The sequence below is a fragment of the Triturus cristatus genome, chromosome 5_1 (assembly GCF_964204655.1).
Source record: "Triturus cristatus chromosome 5_1, aTriCri1.1, whole genome shotgun sequence".
NCBI classification, from domain to species: domain Eukaryota; kingdom Metazoa; phylum Chordata; class Amphibia; order Caudata; family Salamandridae; genus Triturus; species Triturus cristatus.
Window position 1 is genome coordinate 294,275,314 of NC_140587.1, and position 16,112 is coordinate 294,291,425.

The 16,112-nt window shown below is 46.6% G+C and overlaps 1 protein-coding gene across 1 annotated transcript in view; it reads left to right on the top strand.

Annotated features, from left to right (window-relative positions):
• The window catches only part of LOC146830806 (uncharacterized), an 878,450-nt gene that overhangs the window by 343,438 nt on the left and 518,900 nt on the right, over nucleotides 1-16,112 (top strand). Inside the window, exon 6 of the mRNA XM_085604967.1 lies at nucleotides 2,136-2,297. Within this exon, the coding sequence (XP_085461093.1) occupies nucleotides 2,136-2,297 (162 nt within the window). The remainder of the gene's footprint in view (nucleotides 1-2,135; nucleotides 2,298-16,112) is intronic.

Consider the following 16,112-nt stretch of genomic DNA (forward strand, 5'->3'; position numbering starts at 1 on the left):
AGAACCATTCCCTCCTTTGCAAAATTCAAAGGACAGCTCAAAAATCTTTTCCTAGAACGTTCCCTAGCGAAGGGACTTGAGCCGCAGAAGCGCTGATGACCACTCCCTGGATGGGAGCGCAACCCTAGGCTATCCCACCCGGCGAAGGCACCTCAAGTCTTCTTTGCCCCTTGGTTATTTAACCTACTGAAACTCATTGTCCATGCTTGATACTTTCACTGTATTTTTGTTACTTGTATTTTTGGTCTTTTGCAATGCGACTGTTGTAAAGCGCTCCGATACCCTCGGGTCTGGCCAGCGCTATATAAAACTTCACATAAATAAATAAATACACATGGTCTCCATTTTTCGTGCTTTTTTTCTCTTCACCCACCACATTTGCTGTTTTATTGCACCACCTATTTGCTCTTCTGGAGCACAATCTATCTATTCATCTGCCCCTTCGTCCTTTCATCGATCCATCCATCCATTCAGCTATTCACCTGTGCATACTCTACCTGTTTGCCCATCCATATTCCTTTGTTTGCATGGCTGTTTGCCTAGCTGCTTTGAATGTGTGTATATATTTCGGATTGTGTGTTTGTACTGGCAGTGTGAAGATGACCTGTCCTGCAGCAGCGAAGCTGAAGAACACCACGAACAGTAGTAATTACAATTTGAAGGGGAGTCAGGAAAATAAGGCATAGTACATATCTAAACCTCCTCCGAAGCCCCATAGCATATATGCACCTCATACGGAGCCTGGTGGTACATTCCTTCCCACCAACAACACACATGCTAAATGCATGTTCATGAAGCATACCTGAAGCTATCTTGGAAGTGCGACATTTTGAAACACAAGGGATTGTGAAGGAAGCACTGCTTAACATGCCTCGAATTACAACCAGAAGCAGCAGGGGGCTTGCAAAAGGAAACGCACGCAAAGGCAAGCAGACAGACAAAGAAACTTGAATTCTGGGGGTTGGAGGGCCTGCTGTTCTAAGGAGACTGAGGCGAAGAGTGGGATGGGTCGTCTGTACCTCTCCCATGTCACTATGTGACCGCCGGCGCTGCTGAAGAGGCTGCAGCTGTGGGTGTTCAGGTGCAGAGTCCTTCTCTTCCTGCTCTGCCTGGGTCCTGGTAAACACCTTCCTCTTCGTGTGCAGCAGCATCTGTATAGGCGGCTGCTGGACGCATGAGTAACATAGTCATCTGGACAGGTCAGGCAAAATAAAGTGTGAGACTCAGCCAGCCAATCCCAGGAGAAAAAAAGCATTTATAAATGCAATAGGACTCATATTACGAGAGACCTATTGCATTATAAACAAACGTGGGGGCGTCCAAGAAGGCATGATCAGGAGTGGGGCGGGGGGTGGTGATGGGCAGAGAAGTTAAGGGATGGGGACGCAGAGGAACAAAAGAGTTTGTAAAGAAAAGGGGCCGATAGCAATGGAAGGATATAAATGACGACATGGCCGTGAGGAGGAGAGACAAACAAGCCGAAAATAAATCAGAATGCAGCATTTCCGATTTAAGCCAATGAAAAACATGGATGGAAAGTGGGCGGAGCTTCCCCCCACTATAATGTATACTGCATGCCTCGCAAAGCGAACAGCGCGTTGCGCTGCAACGCTATGCGAGACCTAATAAAGGTGGCGACTGGTCTACAATGCAGTGACAGCATGAGGGAAATGTCAGCACGTTTTTATTTTCTGACTACATGCCCCAATAGGTCTGTGTTTGGAAATTAAGCAAATAAACTGTCCCACATGTGCTGGGAGGTTTCACCCCTATCCTCAAGCACTTTTTGACATTTTTCATGTTCGTGACCGCTGCTGATCCCAGACAGGACCTAAGCAGGTGTGCATGACACTGCAAGGCCCGGACTACATAACGCTGTCTGCAAAGTACACCTGTGGATGCTCTGCGTGAGGGTTTACCCAATGGCAGAGCTGGTGGGGGCTACGTCATCAAGAAAACCAACCTCCCACCCTGATTTATAAACGAGTCAGGGAAGGAAGGCGAGAGAGGGGTGGATGGGACAGCAACTAACCTTTGGCAGCTGCCCCATTATTACCCACCACTAAATCAGGCTGTGAGATAGGAGCGTTATAGCTGGAATATACAAACTTTAATTATTATTTTTTCTCTTTCAGCTGCAATCAGCGCAACTACTACACGTGGGAAGCAAGCTCCTATACATTATGCGGCCAAGTATGATGCGGTAGAGGCGCTGAAGATGTTACTGAAGTATGACGCTGACATCACTGCTAGAGATTATAAGGAGCGCACACCCCTGCAACTGTCAGCTGAGCTGGGTAAGAGACAGGAAAGAACTGGACTGTCAACTAAAAGCATCTCATCAATTTCGTTATTATGAATAGACGTCTAGAATTACTATATACAATGCACATCTAATGTTCTTCCTGCTATTCCCTTGTGACATCACTGTGTACTGTGATGAGAAAATTGCATCCCTACTCTACTTCAATGATTGTATGTCTGAATATAGACAACAGAAACAACAAGCATTAGTAAATGCATTATGTTTCGACTATGTGGTTAATAATGAGCTGTTTTTTGTTGTAAGTTGTAGCGTACTGAGTAGTTGTACAATATAAGTTACAGAAAGTGTATTAAAATATTAAGATTGTTTATGCACAAAAAGGCAATATAGTGTGTTGTTACTAGTGGCATTGTGTGGGTAAGTAATAGCAACATTTTGAAAAAGGAAATGAAAGTGGGATATAATAGAATTAGTTGATGTAAAGGCAATACTATGTGTTTAGAGGAGTTCTGACAACTTTTTGGCCTGGTGCCACTGCACCTGCTGCACCATTCAAATCATGCCCCTTGTGCCAGCAAGATAACTGCATTTGTAACTGCCTGTTTAGTAGTAAATTATAGCAATATTTGGTATTTTGAGAAGCTATGACTACTTTTGTCCTCGGTGCCACTGCACCTGCTGCACATTTCAAATCATGACCTTATTGCCTGTAAGGTAACAGCACTTGTGACTGCCTGTTTATTAGTAAAATATTGCAATATTTAGTGTTTAGAGGGGTTCCTAGAGCATTGGGCCTCGCTGTCAATGCACCGGCTGCGCTATTGAAGTCATGAGCCCAGTGCCTGCAATGTAACTATACTTGTGACTGCTTATTTTGTAGTTAAATGTTACAATATTTAATATGGTGTGGCATATTACATTGCATTAACGTACCAGGCCCAGAGGTATGTAGATAGCCTATGCGACATGCTGGGATAGACTGTGCACTGTGTTCTTTTACTCTGTGCCTTGGGAGGGTACAATGTGCTGCCTAAACTTGATGCTACACTGCTCATGTATTGTATTATGTCTGCTTTGCACTGCTACCTTCCATATATGCTTGCCATTGTTCTGTGTCATGACTAACTTAGTGTCTTACAATGTTCTGTGTTTAGTGGGAACCCTAGAGCTTCTGCCCCCGGTGCCACTGCACCTCCGGCACCATTCAAATCAAACCACTTTTAACTGCAAGATAGCTGCAATTGTGTCTTCCTGTATAGTAGTGTATAGTAGTATAATATACCAAAGTTAGGTGTTTCGAGGAGGCCATGACAAATTTTGAGCCCGGTGTCACTGCACCTGCTGCACCATTGAAATCATGACCCTAGGGCCTGCAAGGTAACTACACTTGTGACTGCTTGTGGGGTAGTTGAATATAGCAATATTTGGTGTTTAGAGGGGTTCTGGCAACCTTTTGCCCTGGTGCCACAGCACCTGCAGCACCATTGAAATCATGGCCCCAGTGCCTGCTAGACAACTGCACTTGTGACTACCTGTTTAGTAGTAAAGTTTAGCAATAATATGGCTGTATTGGGGTTGCTAGAGATTTTGGCTCCAGTGCCACTGCACCTGCTGCACCATTCAAATCAAATCCCTTTTACCTACAAGATAACTGCAATTGTGTCTGCCTTTATGTCAGTGTATTGTAGTATGTCATAGCAATATTAGGTGTTTCGAGGAGGTCATGACAAATTTTGGGCCTGCTGCCACTGCACCTGCTGCACCATTCAAATCATGACCTAGGTGTGTGCAAGGTAATTTGCCTTTTAACCTCTTCCCTGCTCATGACGGAACCACTCCGTCATGAGCCACGGTTGCGCTGTGCCCATGACGGAGTGGTTCCGTCATGCTGCGGCCGTTGGCCGCCGCTCCGCCCACGCGGCGCTAATTCCCCGCCTGTGCGGGCGATTAGCGCAGTGGGCGGAGACGTGACGGAACCACTCCGTCATGAGCACAGCTCAACCGTGGCTCGTGACGGAGCGGTTCCGTCACGAGCACAGCGCCACCGCGCTGCCCCCAAACCCCCCCCAGCGCCGCGGCGGAATTCCTGCCGCGGCGAAGGGGTTAACTGGTTGTTCAGTAGTACAATACAGCAATATTAGGTGTTTAGTGGGGTGCCTAGAGCTTTTGGTCCTGGTGCTACTGCACCTGCTGCACCATCCAAATCATGACTCTATTGCTGGCTAGACAAATGCACTTGTGGCTGCCTTGTTTAGTAGTAAAATTGAGTAATAATCTGGCTTTATTGGGGTTGCTAGAGCTTTTGTCCCCAGTGGCACAGCACCTGCTACACCATTCAAATCCAGTCCCTTTTAACTGCAAGGTAACTGCAATTGTGGTTGCCTGTCTAGGAATAAAATATAGCAATATTAGGTATTCAGTGGGGTGCCTCGAGCTTTTGGTCCCGGGCACACTGAATCTTCTGCACTTTTGAAATCATGACTCTAGTGCTTGCTAGATAACTGCACTTATGACTGCCTGTTTAGTTTTAAAATATAACAATATGTGGTGTTTAGTGGAGTTATGACAACTTTTGGGCCCGGTGACACTGCACCTGCTGCACCATTCAAATAATAACCCTGTTGTATGCACGCTAACTGCACTTGTGACTGCCTGTTCAGTGGTAAAATATAGCAATATTTGGTATTTAGTGAAGTTATGACAACTTTAGTCCCGGTGCCGTGGCACCTGCTGCACCATTTAAATCAAGCCCCTTTCAACTGCAAGGTAACCGCAACTGTAACTGTCTGTTTGGTAGTAAAAAATAGCAATACTAGGTATTTAGAGGAGTTCTGAGAACCTTTGGCCCAGTGCCACTGCAGCTACTGCACCATTCAAATCATGACCCTAGTGCCTGAAAGATAACTGCACTTGTGACTGCCTGTTTAGTTGTAAAATATAGTAATAATCTAGGTTTAGTGGGGGGCCTGGAGCTTTTTGTCCCGGTGCCACCGCTCCTGCTGTACTAGATACCTGCACTTGTGACTGCCTGTTTAGTTGTAATAATAGGAGTTTAGAGGAGTTCTGACAACATTTGGGACTGGTGCCACTGCTCCTGCTGCATCATTGACATCACAACCCTGTTGTCTGCAAGGTAACTGCACTTGTGACTGCCTGTTTAGTTTAACATTTTAGCAATAACCTGAGTTTAGTGGGGTCCGAAGAGCTTTTGGCCCAGGTGCCACTGCACCTGCTGCACCATTCAAATCAAATCCCTTTGAACTGTAAGGTATCTGCTATTGTGACTGTCTGTTTAGTAGCCAAATATAGCAATATTATGTGTTTAGAGGAGTTCTGACAACTTTTGGGTTCGGCGCTACTGCACCTGCGGCACATTCAAATCATGACCCTGTTGCCTGCAAGGTAACTAAACTTGTGGCTGTCTGTTTAGTAGTAAAATATAGCATAGCTATTGTATATTACCTTGATGTTCAACTTGCAATGTTTATCACAACTTTCAAAATTTGATGTTAATGACCACATAGATTAAGTTGAAAAAATCAATCTGATAATGCCTACAAAGTGCAAAGAAAGGTACTGAGGCATGAATAGGAAATGCCACAAATGTTCTAAGGCTAAAGCATCTGCTTTACATAACTAAGTAATAAAAAGCAAGCATTCCAGCATACTGTTAGAAACTGTCTGCCTTTTCCTTGGAAAGAGATCTTAACTTGACAGTGAATGGGGTTTAAGCAATGTGAACAGTTTTAGTAGAAGTTTCATAAATGCACGCAGCCAGGGGAAGTTAACAAAATAAAAAGTTAAATACAAAATGAAATGAACACAGTAAATCGGCAATGGGAACTGATAAGAGCCCCCTTTTAAGATTAATTACATATAAGAGATTTCACAAGCTGTGCAGGCAAAACCTAAAAAGGAGCCAAGCAGTTTGCTACGGACTAACCCTCCACAAGGTGAAGAAAACACACTTGTTTTCTTATAGAACCCTCACCCACCAGGGTTGCCCTTTGCTTCATCATCAGGTCCATCCCGTTCTGCTGCGGAACCCACCGCGCTGCGACGAACTAATTACACTGGAGCACTTATAGATGTATTTTTACGGTGTAAAATTATGACAAAGTAGGAATGGGGGGAGTGTACTTTATGTGGAAAAACTTTAGAAATGCCTTCCTAGTAGGTATATTATTATTTATTCTGGCCTCTAGTCGGTATGATTAAAAATGGGGAAAGGAAGGAGTGGATAACTATGTGTCTGCCTTCCTAAGGTTCGACATGATTCAAGCCATCCCCATGGCTTTTCATCAGGACCAAGGATCTACCTCCTTGATACCACTCCTGCAGTTATGTTGGCGCTGATAACCCTCAAATACTCTGCATGCAACATGTAAGAAAGTGATTATACCTACTTGGTATTCACTGCTTTTGCAAAATTATTTTGGCAACTGTATTGCTTCATGGATTCACCAGTGGTCAAGGTGAGCTTATAGTCACAATTACATCAAATCATCCCCTCAGCCATTCACCTAAGGATAGATACGCACCGGGGTCTGGATATTACAGGTAATAATACTGCCCTGCCTGTGATGAGGTGTGAAATTCCTTCCAGGAGCCACACAATAGTCCACTTTGATTGACAGGTTGATCTGAATAGGCAACGAGGACTTGTTTGAGCTCAGCACAATATTCAGGAAGGACGCTCCTGCGACTCCTCCCATTGGCACAAGTATCAAATCCTGCATTGCAAGCGTGGCTGAGGCGCATGTAAAACTTTTACATCCTTGAAAGGGATCAAATAGGCTGAGCTCACAATTCTTGTGTAGCCCTGTCTGTTTACTAAAACACGCTGTTTGGTCTTACTAGAACTTTGTCTCATTTTATGTTGTGAGTCCAACTCCTGTTTCTGATCCGGTTTAGTGTTGGATATGGGAAGGCACTAGTAATTTGCATTTTACTCTCCACTTCACACCCCCATCACTCAGAGCCCAAATTTAGTGTGACTGAAGCATTTGACCATCTTGGAATTGCCATGACACATTGCATTTTTGTGCCTGTTTGCAGTAAAGTAAACACAAACTACTGAAAAAAGAAGGTAGGCCAGGGCCTAGAAACATTTACTCCATTGGTCAGAGAGCAACTAGGAGTGTGTTGTACTTAGCCCTTTCTGAAGGGTCATCCCCGACTTTTTTGCCTTCACTCCTCCTATTTTGCTGCATTCGTTTTTGTTGGCATTAGGACTCTGTGTACTTTACCACTGCTAACCAGTGCTAATGTGCATCTCCTTAAAACATGGTAGAATTGGCTTATACCCAATTGGCATAGTTAATTTACTTGTCTGTCCCTAGTAATGTGGTGCTACATTTACCCATTGCCTGTAAATTAAATGCCACTAGTGGACCTGCAGCACTGATTGTGCCCCCACTTAAGAAGCCCTTTAAACATGTTTCAGGCAACGCATTGTAGCCTATGTGTGGAGTTGTATACTGCCATTTTAACCTGGCAAAATAAAACTTTTGCCTGCCCAAACCTTCTTTTTTAATACCTATAAGCCAGTAGTGTATTTAAAAAGTAGGACATCTTCTTTAAGTTTTACATGTCCTGTTATTGAAAAACCTTTAAATTAGTTTTTCACTACTGCAAGGCCTACCTCCCCCCATAGGATAACATTGGGGTTATTTCATGACATTTAATAAGCTGTAACTTCCGATTGGGACCAGGTAGACAGGTTGAGTTTGGTGTCTAAAGAATTGTAATTAAAAGCCCTCTATAATGGTAACGTCGGATTTTCAATCAGAATTCTGAAGATGCCACTTTTAGAAAGTTGGCATTTTCTTTTCCTAAATTTGTGGTGCCTTCTGCCTGTTCCTGGGTCACATGACTAGGTGTAGCTGGCAGTTGGTCTTTGTGTATTGGTCCCAGACAGTGAGACAAAGGGAAGATAGGTGTTGGCAGGATTGGCCACTCTGACTTAACAAGGGGAAGGAGCTGTCTCCTACCACACTTGCACATCACAAAGGCTCTGCCTGAGCACTCTCACAAAGGGCTTGTCACTGGTCTATTGTGACCCCAGACAGGCTGGGGCCAGGACACAGAGAAAATGGATGCCTGACTCCTTGGGTGGGTGGAAACCTCTAGAAGCTTCTCCTACTTCAAAGTAGGCACTGGGTATACATTTACCAGGCACCAACTCTTAATTACAGTTCTGGACCTGTGGATACTCTGCAAGGAAGGAGGACTGGTGTGGCGCTGAAAAGACTTCCACTCTGCTGGACTCCTGCTCTGAAGGATTGCTGCCCTACTGTGCTGACCTGCTGCCTGCTGCACTCTTGCCTGGGTGAGAAGGACTGGACCTGCATCTGTTGAACGCAGGACGACCAGAGTGACTCCAGGGGCTTGTTGGCTGGCCTCCTGACTTGAGCCTCAGGTATAGATAGCTCCAACAACCCTGAACCCCAGCACCTGCTCTCTGCCAACTGTGAGTTTACCTTGTCAAGTGATGCTACACCGGTCCCTAAGCCTTGGAATTGGACCTAAGGTGCTTTGCTAGTGCCTGTGGACCCAGCAGAACTGCTGCATCTCCTCTGCTGCGCAGCACAATCCTAAGCAGAGTCAATGCATCGCTGCTGCTGCATGGATCTTTCTCATTGAAAAGACCTGCATCACCCTTGCAACTCACACAGCCTCACATGAAACACCACTGCGCGATGCAGAGGTTCTCGCAGTCCTTGTTGATGGCAGCCTTGACAACGGTGGAAGCCACATCCCAGCCTCGCAGCTCCTTGTAACCGACGCATTGACCCCCACTGCGCTGCGATCCTCGACATCAGACTTTGCATCGCTAGCCCTCATCAAATGGATCTTTGATGATGAAGTAGGACCTCGCATCACAGCATCACTGCACCTCGCAATTGGTGCATCGCTTTGACTGCATGACACTGACCATCGCAATGCTCCGCAAACCAGCATTTAAAGTACTTTGTTCAGCGGGCCTAACTGGGTCCCTGTAGATGGCCCACACTCCATCACGATCAGCCTGAACTTGTGCCATTCAATCAATCAATAAGGGGTTTATAAAGCACTCTACTCACCCGAGAGGGTCTCAAGGCGCTAGGGAGGGGGTGGTTGCACCTCCGGATCAGTCAAAGAGCCAGGTCTTGAGGTCCTTCCTGAACGTGTTTAGGGTCGGGGAGTGTCTGATGTTCACAGGGAGCTAGTTCCAGGTCCTGGCTGTGATGTAGGAGAAGGCTCTTCCGCCTGTTTTGTTTCTGACAATGCGCGGGACCTCGCCAGGGCGAGGTCGGCGGAGCGGAGTTTCCTCTTGGGTACGTGGAAGGATACTCTCTCGTTGAGGTATTTGGGTCCAATGTTGTGGAGGGCTCTGTAGGCGTGGGTGAGGAGTTTGAAGGTGACCCTCTTCTCAACGGAGAGCCAGTGGAGGTCTCATAGGTATTGGGTCATGTGTTCGTGACGCGGTGTCCCGAGGACGAGTCTGGCTGCGACGTTCTGGATGGTTTGGAGTCTGTGTAGAGGAGCTCTATTGATTACGGAGTATAGGGCATTGCCGTAGTCCAGTCTGTTGGTTATGAGCACCTGGGTGACGGTCCTTCTGCAGTCGAAAGGGATCCATTTGAAGGTCTTACAGAGGATGCGCAGGCAGTTGAAGCTAGTGGAAGCGATGGCGTTTATCTGGCGGTTCATGGAGAAGGAGGAGTCGAGGATGATGCCAAGGTTACGCGCGTGGCCTGTAGGGGTGGATGGATTCCCGAGGGCAGAGGGCCACCAGGTGTTGTTCCAGGCGGAGGTGCAGGGTCCAAGGATGAGGACCTCAGTCTTCTCTGAGTTGAGCTTCAAGCAGCTGTCCTTCATCCAGGCTGCCACGTTCTTCATTCCTTCCTGGAAGCAGAGTCTGGTGTCTTCTGGATTCTTCATGAGTGAGAGAATGAGCTGGGTGTCGTCGGCGTAGGATACAATGCTGAGCCCATGCTGTCTGACGATGGCGGCGAGGAGGGCCATGTAGATGTTGAAGAGCGTGGGGCTGAGCAATGATCCTTGGGGTGCCATTGTCCTAGTCTGGTGCGACCAGATATCCACAAGTGGCGCTTAGTGTTTTCTTGCTAGATATATTCACTGAAAATGGCATATTTCTGGTTCTACTGATTGGATTTTTGTCTTTGTGTTCTTGTTTTATTTATTAAAATTGCTCTACCTTTTCTATTATAGTGTGGGATTCTTTTTGTGTGGTGTTTTCACTTTATTACTGTGTGAAGTGTTGCACAAATACTTTACACCTTGCCTCTGAATTAAGCCTGACTGGTCTATGCCAGGCTAGCAGAGGTTTGAGCACAGGTTAACTTCGGGTTGGCTTGTGCCTCACCTTGACACAGCTTGTGGTTTCTGCTTGACCAGGACTCACACCCCAGTCAGCTAGTAACCCAGTTTCTTACAGAGTATTTTAGGACATTCCGCAACATCAGGCTGGTAATCCTACAAAGCTGGACCCTCACCCAGCCTTACTCAGAACACTGCTGGACTTGCAAAAGAATACCAGGCAGACTGAATCTGCTGCACTTGGCATATGCGATTTGTGAAAAGGTAAAGAGGAGGTTGGACCCCCTTCCCCTTGAAATCCAAGGACAGAAAGAGCTTTAAGGATCATAAGGCTGATCTCCTGGGTGGCTCAAGAAACATAAAACAGCTGAAGAGGATGTTCCTGTGAAGACTCCCAGTGGACCAGTGGCAACTGGACTTGGACTTAACTTCGCTTTTGGCCTCTGTCTGGCATCATAAGAAACTCTAAATGTGTTCCCCTATCTATCTATCTGAGAGATTTGTGAAGCACGTCAGCTACTCAATGAGTGTCCCATCCCTAGATGTAAGACTGATCCCATTATGAATTGTGGATAAGAAAGCGAACTCACGCAGCCAAGTTTTGAGGACTCACTTAAAAGCCTGGCTGTGTTCTGTGGCCCGGAGCTGTTGCAGAAGGGCATTCCAATCCCTTGCAGCGAGGTAAGAATAGGAACTGCTACCCCGCTTTTTCCTTTTCAATTAAGGAATCACTACCAACAGGGAATTGGAGGACCGGAGTGACCTGGAAGGTTGATAGGGAAGAACTCTATTTGCTAGGCCCTGAGGGCCAGAATGATAAAAACCTCTGCATGTCATGACCAATCCTTTAAACCTCACACGTTCCTTGATAGGAAGCCAGTGTAATTCTTTCAGATAAGGTTGGATGCAGACTCTCCTAAAGATTCGTAACAGAAACCATGGAACAGCGTTTTGAACCAGCTGTCGTCCCTTCAGGAGATAGACCAGAAGACCCCAATATAGTGAATTGGCCTAGAGCCTTCAGGTGATCAGGGCTTAGATCACTGTTTCCAGCAGCGATAGAGGGAACCTACTACAACAGCCGCCTAGGGGACAAAGGAATGAGAGTTATCAAATTTTACCCCTAGAATTTGAGCCGCTGGGGCTGGTGGGCGCGGAACACCATTTGGCTAGATGTCATTATCCCAGCTGGGTGGGAGAATCTCGAAGAGCAGGATTTTCATTTTACTGGCATTTTATTTTAGGCAACTATTTATTATCCATTGAAACACTGCAAACGAGCAAGCCTTGAAATTGTTCATTGCATTTGGGGCATTTTTATCCTGGGTCAGGAGCAATTGCGTATAATTGGTGTAAGAAACTATTTGTATGCCGTAGGATTCTACCAGGGTCACCAATGGGATCATATACACTTTCAATAATGTAGGGCTCAATGCAGACCCTTGAGGAACCCCAAAGCCCGGAGCTTTAGATCCTGAGGTAAATGGATACAGATACATACAGATTAAGATCTACCTACTAAAAAGGAGCGGAAACAGGCCAATACAGTTCCACATACACCTATGCCACGCCACAGAGGGGCTGTAGGAGAATGGTATGCATGATCGTGTCGAAAGCTGCGAATAGATCAAGAAGAATCAGGGCCACCTGCTTCCCCTGATCCACCGCTAGCTTAATAGTGTCTGCCACATCCAACAAAGTGGTCTCAGTGCTAAAGCCCAGACTGTGAGAGGTGTAACAAATTGTTCTGCGCTAAAAAAGCAGAGAGTTGCTCATTGACCAGCTCCTCTAAAATCTTGTCAAAGGCTGGCAGCAGAGAGATTGGTCAAAAGTTAGAAAGGTTGGATTTATCTGCTGATGGCTTTTTTAGAAAAGGAATTTGTTTGGCCTGTTTCCAACCGTTGGGAAATGTGGTCATGGGGCCTTTGACATGTAATATTGTGGTTTTTGGGCAAAAGATGAAAGTTTGGAAACATTTTTAAAAAAATCATCCAGAGCTCTAGAGCTTCAGCAGAACCTGCCGGAAGAAGTATCTGAAATGCATCTTCGTAGCACTGGATTTGACTTCAGATTTGTCTCGGACCAATCCACTTGGTGTATCCGACACGGGCTCCATCGTGGTCAGCTTGAAATTACAACTTGGTGCAGGTCTACGCAACTATTGACTTTCATTCGGTGATTTATTCCCAGTGTTTTTTCACTTAGTGCTTTTTCACTTAACCTTTAAAAATTATATTTCTGGTTTCCCTTATGTTTTTCTGTTGTTTTGGTCTTATTTTACTCATAAAATGCTTCTCTTTATTCGAAAAGTTGGTTGAAAAATGTTTCTAGTTTGATTTGTAATGTAATTTATGCACTGCTTAACCCCTTCCCTGCTCATGACGGAACCACTCCGTCATGAGCCACGGTTGCGCTGTGCTCATGACGGAGTGGTTCCGTCATGCTGCGGCCGTTGGCCGCTGCTCCGCCCACACGGCGCTAATTCCCCGCCTGTGCGGGCGATTAGCGCAGTGGGCGGAGACGTGACGGAACCACTCCGTCATGAGCACAGCTCAACCGTGGCTCGTGACGGAGCGGTTCCGTCACGAGCACAGCGCCACCGCGCTGCCCCCAAACCCCCCCCCAGCGCCGCGGCGGAATTCCTGCCGCGGCGAAGGGGTTAAGTACTTTACACAATGCCTTTGATTTAAGGCTTACTGCTTTGAGTCATATTGCCAGAGATTGAGCACAGGTTTACTTTATTTAATTTGTGTGACATCTAGCAGGTGGTCGCCTTGTCCTTTGAGGCAGAAACTTTTCCACCCCAAATAAGAAACCACTTTCCTACACATGCCTACTTAGCAAAATTACAAAAAGCAGTTTAAAAATTATCTTCTGGAATATTTCCCTCTGAGAATTTTGTGATAGGCACTAGTGTTTTTTTTTGTTGAAAATATGTTTATTGGCATTTTGTTAGCATGGTATGCATCACAAAGTAAATATTTTCCAATATTATCACTCCGGTTTGCACTTAATATACAGCACACAAGGTTATTAAATTTACAATCTTTGCACATATCAACATCCAACAATGATTGTATGCAGATACTCCGCTTGGTGCAACAGAGTTATTCCCATTGGAGTCGGTGAAGGTAATGGTTGTGCCAACACGTATGTCTTCGTGTTTATGTTAATATAGAAAGTGATGTGCTTTCCCCTTCTGTGGTTAGTACGACCGGGTAGGGAGTGTTATACTGCCATATAATGATCTTATAGAAAAATGTAACATACTGAGAACGGACAGTACATGAACTAGTAAAAAAGGTTAAGAATAACAATAGCTCAGGTGGGGAGCAATAGAAGAAACTTGAGGGCCCCCTCATAATTCAGGTATGCCCCATTATGGGGCGCACCATGTGCAATTGTGTGCTGTTATAGTACTTCACTCTTGGGGAGGGAGGGGAGAGATACCAGTCAGTGCATAGGGGTTTCACTGTCAACATCAGAGCTATTAGTATGTCTCGGGTGCTCCCAGATGTATAAGGCATCCTTACAGAGGTCAGCAATCAGGTGTTGGTATAGGCCCTTCAATTCCTCTCTGTGCCATGCCCTGCCTCAGCACCAGCCCACTTAGTCCCCTCCTGCATCCAAATGTTAATCTGTGGCCCGAAGTCTGTTTCCATGTCACTGCTATACATCTCCGTGCCCGCGCCAAGACCAGGTCTATGAACAGGTTGCCCACTTCCCTTTAGGCGGGCGGGGCATAGTCTAAGCAGACATGTTGCTGCTGTTACCTCCAAGGCCCGCCCGATTGCGAAGTTAATTTTGGAGAGCACTGGCTGCCAAAAGACCTGCAGCCTATCACAACTCCAGGGCATGTGCAGAAAGTCTGCGTCCAGCTGCCCACACTTTGGGCAGCCCCGCGGCTCCACCCAAAAAGCAGCAAAGAGTCGGTGAGGGGTCATGTAGGTCATGTGAAGGAAGTTGAATTGGATATGTTTTAGTCGAGTGTTGCGTTAGATTTTCCTGGTGGACTCCAATGCCCTACTCCAATCTGAGTCAGTGAGGTTTATATCTAGAGGCCTCTCCCATCTGTCCCTTAAGCATGAGAGTGGGGTCAGGGAAGCATCAAGCAGTGCTCTATAAAACCACTTGATTTGGTGGCCTGCCGTTCTCAGGGTAATCAGAAAGTGAATTACAGCGTGGGTCTCTGGCTCCTCCCGAGCCGCTCAGCACAGTCTCCCAAATGCCCGAACCAGCACTTCATACACAAGAAACTGCCCTGACGGGAGTCCACACCCGTCAACCAGTTCCCCAAACTACAGTAAAGTTCTGTCTTGGTAACAGCCTCCCACGGTCTCAATCCCAACCTTGGTCAATTGCTCGGCCGTTAGAATCGACTGGGGCTCCCCATATGGTAATCCTACTAGTGGTAGCGCCGGGGAATATCGCGGGGTGTCCGGTAGTGTAGACATGCAATATTTCCATTGCTGCAGAGCAGTAGTCTGAGGGTTGTGTTATAAGGGACCTTAGTCCTCCGGCAGAGGAGTTTTGCCGGCAGCTGGTGGGGTTGCTGGCCACCCATTGTAGTTATACAGCTAGTTGATAAACCTTGAAGTCTGACACCCCTAGACCCACTCACTCATAGGGTGCCGCAGAGTCTTTAGTGACACTCTCCATCTCCCACCCTTCCCAAATGAGGTCCTGTACCAGTACATTGAGTGGGTGAAACCAAGCCGCAGGCATAAGTATTGGTAGGTTAGTAAAGAAATATAATAGGCGAGGTAGCATGACCATCTTAGTCAATGATACCCTAGCCATTATGGGAAGGCGCAGAGTGCCCCAGAAGGTCACGCTGGATCAGAGTGACCGGGTCGCCCTGTCAAGCTTGCCCTCCTTCAAGTCCTCCAGGGAGTGATAGATTCTGATGCCCAGGTACTTTAATGTGCCGGGAGCCCAGTTAAGATCAGGGCGGAGTTCCTGTGGCCTTGGGAATGGTCCCGCCACTGGAAACAGATACATTTAACGTTTATTGACCCGCAGGCCCGACATAGTCCCGAAGGCATCGAGAAGCCTGACAGCCGTCTCCCCCCTACCCCTCACATCGTTTAGGTAGCTCAGTAGGTTGTCTGCGTATAACAAGATGGTGTGGGTCTTGCCGCCCACTATCAATCCGAATCTGGCACCCCCTTGACGGAAGAGCACTGCTAGGGGCTCAATCACCAGCGTGAACAGGAGTGGAGATAAGGGGCATCCCTGACAGGTGCCACGCATTATCGCATATTGTGGGGAGATGTTTTTACCCGTCCTGACCCGCTCTGTGGGGTGGGCATACAACAGCTGAACCCACTTCCACCATCCCGGTCCTAATCCTTGTCTCTTCATGACCTCGAACAGGTAAGTCCAGCTCACGGTGTTGAATGCCTTTTCGAGGTCGACTGAAAGGAATGCAGCCTGTGGCAGAGACCTCAACTCCTGGTGGTAGGGTACGAAGTACAGTCTCCGCAAGTTGTACGAGGTGTTGAGCGAAGGGATAAACCCA